A 7,359-nucleotide genomic window follows, 5' to 3' on the forward strand; every position below is an offset into this window, starting at 1 on the left:
AAAAAAAAAAAAAAAGATCCACGTTACAAATGTGTGGACAACCTGCACCTGATGCAGGCTAACCAATTTTTGCTACTTCTGCTTCACCCAGGGTAACACCCATGAGAAACTGATGGCGAGAGCCTGGTGATGGTACCCAGTGGCTCTCACACCCAAGTAGCAATCACAGAATGCAATCCAGGAAGTAGTGTGAAGTAACTCAACAGCTGCTAAAATATATATATATGTACACATACACAGTCCCATTTGCACTTAAATCAGATTCAGCGAATCAGTGATAGATAAGTAGGTAGACACAAGCCTAGCGACCCGTGTACAAGCATGGTTTTGCAGAGGTGCTCATGCTACATAGGTACCTTCTTACCCAGCCAGACGTACACATTCCCTTTCCCCTCTGCGCTTGGACAAACACACAGGCAGGCGTTTTGTTAATGCCACCATACATGGTTTCTAGGTACAGAAAAAAAAAACTTGAGAACAAAGCACCAACCCTCTTATCTGACTCGCTGGCTCAGAATCCTTACTCCTCTTGAACCTGAGGGAAATGGGGGTATGGAAATGATAAGGTACTCCCGTTTCTCACAGAGCCACCACTTTGGAATCTCTGTGACTCTTCTGCCACAGCGATAACTAGTTGATACCGAAAGGGGGCAACCCTCTCCTGCTCCCAGAAACAGGCACGTCCTCCCACCGCTTCCCTCAAGTCAGCTTTAGCAATCAAAGGGCTGCAATGTGAGCCAGTTCAACTGTCTGATCTCGCAGAAAAATAGCACTCCAGCAAGTGAACATCCGAACAGCCAGCTTAACCAAGTCACCCTGCAGGTTTACCCACCACGTGGTGGGTGGAGCATCTGTTCCAGCAACAACTTGTCCATGGAGAAGCTGTATCAAGTCACTCCACGCTCCTGTTTTCATCTTGGTCAGAGTCCACAACACCACTTCGTTTATGAGGTGCTTTCCCTCCTTGGGAAAGGGGTTGTTGCAGAGGCCTGTCTTGGTTTAAAGACACTGGACTACATGGTGCTTGAGAAGCAAACTGGAGCCTTCCTCCGGCATCATCGGCTGCCGTCTCCAACAAACAAAGTGTTAGAAAGATAGGGAGGTATGGGAAAAGGAAGACAGGAAACAAAGGGAGTTACGATCCTCTCTTAACAGTCATAGCAAGGGCAACTAAAGTGGAAATAGATTAAAGATGGCTGTGGAGGCTGCAAGGTTGCGGAGAGTTCTGGATTAGCAAAGCCTCTTGAATTGCTTCGCTGCAGCCACTCAGCTCCATCTGGTTGAGAACACAGCTGATGTGCTCCACGGTTGCAGCATGGCCCATCTGCAGTTTCCACAGTCTAAGCATTTCATACTGGGCATCTCGTAAGCGCCGATGCTCCATCTCAATTCGCTCTAGATCATAATCGCTCAGACCCAGACGCCTCACAAACTCTTTCCACCGAGATGGCGGTACATGATCCACCACAGTGTAAAGGATAGCAGGGTCTGTGAAAAGAGAAAAAATAAAGCGTGAGAACCAGGATTCTGCAGCCTCAAGGAGAACGTGAATAATCCAGTGCCTGGATGGTGCCTTGGGATAGTGAATTGCCCCCTCCTGTTCAGGTCTTTTACAGAGTAGTCACGCAGACTCGTATGGTGTCCAGATTTGCTCTTATACCTCAAAAAGGAAAGGGAATGCTTCCATATGCTCTTGTGTAAGGTTATGAGCAGAGCTGAGCACACACGCTTAGGGCCTTGCTGCCACACGTTCCTGCCAAAAGAATGCTCTGGGTTACCATCCCAGAGGCATTGAGACTGACAGCATGTCACCACATATGACAATCCATTTTGCTAGTAGGGAAAAGGGACAACAGAAAGGCCTTGTGTAAATATTTACAGGCTCTGGGCATGCTTCTGCCTTTGTACTGCGCCATGTGTGAAGTATTCACACACAGGTCATGTGCACCGGGTAAGGTCTGCCCGACATCCTCCTAGCTGCGTCTGTGTAATTAGGTTCTTGTTCGCCTGGGGAAGGAGGGAAGGAATGGGCAGTTTCACTTACTGTCTGGAAGCTGTGTCCTTCTGGCAGGTCTGACACAGTCTGGTAACTCATGTGAACTTTGCGGCAGAGGTGCAGGTGGTGGTGTTGCATTCACTGGCAATTCCATTTCCTTCTGGGACTCAGGAAGAAGGATGGAAATTTCACTTCTTTTTACCTCAACCTGAAAGACACATTTTCCTAGTTCAGAATCACTTGCAGCAGCACAATACAACTGTCTCCTCCAAGGAATCACTAGCTTTATATTCTAAAATTTATCCAAGATAGGTGGGGAGCAGGTGCTGAGGTTTTAATTCTTCCTGTATGCCTTGTTTGAGCAGAAGGCACCAAACATTTCTTTCCAGCAGAACCCAAGGAGTTTAACTCTCTTTTGGCATCAAAAAACAGTAGTCTGGAAAAAGTATTTCTTTGCAAAATCAAGTAAGGATGGAACCTGAAATCACCACCATTCTAGAAGCTCTACATGCCACCTTTCCCATCAGCCTTCTCTATAAGGCTGTGGAAACCCCACCTCAACTATTGCTGGGCCCTCTTAATTGCAGAACAACATTGGACCTGAGAGAACACTGTGAAGCAGCACTGAGAGGCTTGTGGGGTCAAAATCTGAAGTGAAGTAGAATCCTCCAAGCTTGGAGTATATAGGGAGAAAAAGGGATTAAGGACCAGCTATCTGAAAAAAAATGCATCCAGAAAGAAAGGAGCAAAAAGCCAGGAGTTTGAAAAGCATTCTCTAGAGGAGGGGAAGTAAAATATAAATGGCTCCACCCTCTTCAGGAAAAGACTTCTGAATTAAACAGCCCTATTACTCAGCTTGTTTGAAAATACAAGCCCTGAAAACAGCCCATGGGGAAAAATGTTACTCTGGATCCCAGGCTAACATAGTTGAAAGTGGAAGGAAAGTTCTTATATCTTGCTCACCTCAGGTACTGGCTCCTTAGTTGTCTGCAGCAAAGAAACTTTAAAGAAAAAAAAAGAAAAAAAGCAAGCAGAAATTATTTTCACTTCCTCTCTTCCCAGAAAAAACAGGAAAGCAGCTATTCACAATCCTGCCCTCAGAAAGATTTTATAGCAAAATGCACATTGGCCAGCAATGAGCTCATATGCACTTCCAGTCACAGCTATGGGCATGGATGCAGAGTTGCAAGAACTGCACCAATAAGTTTAGCTGCCGACTTCATGTGTTCCTCTGGCCTTGCAGTAAAGCAAAGTAATGGATCCCACTTTTTCCTTCCCATGTGTGCACATACATAAACACACAGAGAATAATGTCTATCCCAATTAATATCACTGCATACCCTGCTGTACTCACCAAAGGAGTAGAAAGATGACGCTATCCCATTTTCCTGGACCAGCTTCACTACTTTATTTACAATGTAGAGGACAGAGATAACTCCAAATATTGCAACAATGATGCCAAGGACAAGGCTCCCATCTGGACAAAAGGAAGAGAGCAAATGAGTGAGTGACTGAGAAAAGAAGAGGTAAGTGCTAAAGGAAGAACAGCAAGCGACGACATGGAAATGGTAGGGAGAAAAAGAATCATGGTTTGAGAGAACAGAGAAAATAACACTTGACAAAAGGCATTAACAGAACAAAAGAACTGAAAAGATTACACTGTGTCTCAGTACTCACTCAGCCCAGATGAAGTTGAAGTCGGTGAGGTAGTCACTGGGCTATGACACTGCAGGCATTCTTCTCCAATGCAGCTGAAAGAGCAAATCAGAGAGGTGAGCGTGCATGAAACATAACACTAGCCATTTGTGACAATGCTAAGTAAAAGACAAGTCAAGATAAGCCTGCAAAGCAGAGCAATGGGGTGTGGCTAGTGACTTTGGGTTCTTAGTGGGCTGATGCCTACACACAGAGAAGACCAGGGCTGGCAGAGGGGAAGACCCAATTGCCCCAGAAAGGCAGAATGTTGTGAAGTTATGTCAAGATGGACAGAGCGTTGAGAAAAATTTCCTCCCTCTGTGGGGCTTATGTCTGTTGTCTCTCTGACTCAGTGGAGGGGCACACAGAAAAAAAAGCTCACCTGTTGCAAGGCTTGCAAACGTTACTAAGTGTTAGGAAGAATCGAGGCTTACACCTGCAAATTGTGTCTCTGTTCTTTGAACCTGTAGAGAAAAGAAGAAACCGTTGCCGTAATCTGGACAGAGAAGAAAACAAAAGGAGAAAATTCCACTCCAAGATGGGTGGGAGATTATCCCCCTCTGAACCTGGAGAACCGCTACTGAAGAAGAGAAAGAGGATTCTGTCTATGACTGAGGACAGGGTTGGGGGAGGATAAAAATAATAAAAAATAAGGGTACCGCTGTAGGTCAAAGACCTCTGTAGAGGCTTGGAAAGGGACTAAAATTACAGTGCAGCTGAAATTGGTCTAATGGATAATGAAAGTTCCAGTGCAAAAGTGGGAAAAGTCACTCAAGTTCAAGTGTAACAGGAAGGGGAAATCACATTAGTCAGGCAAAGATGAGGGAGAAGTGGTCCCTGAGCAGCTGGGACTAGTGAGGAAGTCAGTTCAGGGCAGGGAGAAATCACTTCAAGCAATGGGACACATATCCGTTCTTCTGATCTGCTATGCTGTGGGTGGAAGGGGTAAGAAATGAAAGAGCTATTGCTTCTAAGCAAGTCACAGTATGGAGACTGAGTAAAACAGGTGTGGGGAGGAACAGACAAGAATAGTGATGGGAGGACATAAAGTTGCATGAGGGGAGGGAAAAAGGTACTAGAAAAAGCAGCATGCGTGCTGTGGCAAGCGAGGGACAGGACTAAAACAGTTCTACCTCAGCCAAGAGGGAAGGAAATTGCTCAAGGCCAGTGTACAGTGGTTACCCTTGAGGATAGGCATAAGTGTGGAAACTAACAGAGAAAGATAACTGAGCACCAGAGGGAATGCATTCACCAGTGAGACAGCAAACCTCACGCTAGGCAGGGTAAGAGATAGGAAAGGGATCAGGAGAAGCAGAATTTGCAAAGAGGGAATAGCTTTAGGACAAGGTAAGGAACATTTAAGGAACATGAACAGAATTAGACTACAGCACAAAGTGGAGGGCAGCAAGCAGGATTTGGTTAAGATCTCTGACTCCCGACCAGAGATGAGGCAGCTTGGGATACCTAACACGGGTACCTCTCCCAGACACCTGCACCATCCCCAGGTCACGCCCAATGCCACTGGGTACAGTTCAGCATTACCTGAGCAGCTCTTTAGTTTAAAACACTGCACAGTACACTGTGGTGGTTCAGCAACCGACTGACAAGCAGATCAGCTGGGTACTGGGACCAACCAGCGGTATTTTCAGCCACTGTACTCAAAGTGCTTCCAGCAATTGGTGAGGGAAATGCAATGAGCATCAGGAGAGACATCCACACAAAGTCAAAAAAGGAAAGTAAGGGAGAAATCTGCTCTAGAGCATAAAGACCTCGCTTCAGTAAGTGCAAGGCAGAGGTACCAAAATTAAGTAGAAAATACCTCCTCACAACAGCCGAAACCGAGAAACCATTCAAGGATAAAAGGAAGGTAGAAACTGTGATAGAAAACGGGGATTGATGCCAAGGCAGGCAAAAAATGGCAGTTTTTCTGGGGAAAGGGGGCAGGCAAAACCAACAAGAGTTGTTCCAAAACATGTCAGAAAGTGAACAGAGGGCTGCTGATGTAGCACAGAATGTCCATACTGAAGCTATATCCACGCCATACTCACAGTTGGCAATAACCCCATTGACACACGAGCTGCAGTTCCTACACTGGAAGAGATCAGACTGGCCAATCTGATATTGATTCTTCCGACAGCCACATACGGTATCTTGCTTTGGGGTGCAGGGGGTCTCTACTATCTGCTGGAATTCTGAGGAAAGGAAAAGCGATTATTCCAACCTCTTCCCTCACCTTCATCTGAGAGCACTGTTATGATAACAGGTATTGTAATCCCCCAATATCCCCAGAAAAAAGCCAAAAAGGCCTGCAAACTGTGTCTCAGACTGTAGTGATTTGGTAACCCTGATTCATGCTGTCCCCAGTCCATTCCCATACACTGTCCTTCTGACCATTCAATAGCTTACTTTTCCAGGCTTCCTCTCTCACCTTGCCATCCCCCCCAGCCCCCCACCTGCTGCTACCACCCAGTTTTCTCAGGTCATGTAGGTAACTCACCTGTACGGCAACGTGTACACTGGAAGCATTTAGACATGGTGTTATCAACAGCTGTAAATGTGCCATTAGGACACCGAAGACAGATAGGTGCCTGGTCAGGCCGACTGCAGTCTTTTGCCTTGTAAGTACCTGCAAGAAAATCACTTAATAGAGCTCTGACAGGAAGGCAAATGCGTTGTCTTAGGGAGAATGGGAGTCACTGATTCCTCAGAAAAACCCTGGAGTTGATGGCATAGGGATTGAGTATGCTTGCTCTCACCAGTGTGAACGACACTGACAGCCCAAAAGAAGAGACAAGGAATAAGAATTTATATGTGTAGAGATAGGTACCAAGGACAGGGAGCACTGATGTAGCTGTAGGACAGAGAAAGTTTGAGAGTGCAGGACAGGGAAATACCTCTATGCTGAAGGTCACTATTAACTGTACTTATTTTACGTACCTGCATGGCATCTCATGCAGCAGTGGGTCTCTTTGGGATGTAGGTATTGTCCTAGTTGACACTGCACCTGCCTCTTTTCTCTCCTCAAGGGGCTAGAGAGATCTCTTCCATCCAAAGCTACCCGATGGATTTGCAGCATATATGGTACCGGAGCAATTTCTACAGATTCCTTCGTCAACACACAGACAAATGTTAGGATAACCTGTAAATACAGAGGGAGAGGGAAGAGAGACGGAAAGAATGGAGAGCAACAAGGTGAAAAAACATCATACCCCCTGGCAGACTGCACAGCTGACTTCCACTTACAACTAGATTTTTTTTATAATATCGAGTTCAATTGACTTGACCAATTCTGATATCAGGACCCTCCACTGACAAAAGCATGTGAGGAGATTATTCACCAAAAAAACCCCCCAACAAACCTATACCTGTCATCTGTGTTATTAATACGCCATACAATGGTTTCTATGACAAATTGGTTGTATATAAAGCAAATATTTTTCCTGAAGTGCAATTTATAGATGGAATGCCTTGAAAATGCTGCAGCTTGCAAGCAAGTTACTCAAGAGCAAAGGAATGCTTTTATTACGGAAGGCAGTAAGACTGCCCATCTAGAAACAGTTCCAGAGAGACGAATGCATCCAGTACTTGCAGTTCTACAGAATAAATAAACCAGATGGGAATTTTGGAATAAGAAGGCAGAGGAGGATCTCGCTGCATGCAAAGTACAG

At 45.5% G+C, this 7,359-nt stretch overlaps 1 protein-coding gene across 1 annotated transcript; it reads right to left on the reverse strand.

Annotated features, from left to right (window-relative positions):
* Nucleotides 1-77: 77 nt before the first annotated feature.
* On the reverse strand, nt 78-6,898 carry LOC104126570 (tumor necrosis factor receptor superfamily member 1A). The gene is given in 10 exon segments (XM_035894598.1): nt 78-1,488; nt 2,045-2,204; nt 2,960-2,997; nt 3,351-3,473; nt 3,674-3,747; nt 4,074-4,155; nt 5,740-5,883; nt 6,189-6,317; nt 6,629-6,863; nt 6,866-6,898. Coding segments are annotated over 10 exon segments (1,320 nt in total). The 3' UTR covers nt 78-1,186.
* Nucleotides 6,899-7,359: the final 461 nt, after the last annotated feature.

Source organism: Egretta garzetta, unplaced genomic scaffold (assembly GCF_000687185.1).
Source record: "Egretta garzetta isolate BGI_Z169 unplaced genomic scaffold, ASM68718v1 scaffold85, whole genome shotgun sequence".
In the NCBI taxonomy this organism is placed as follows: Eukaryota; Metazoa; Chordata; class Aves; order Pelecaniformes; family Ardeidae; genus Egretta; species Egretta garzetta.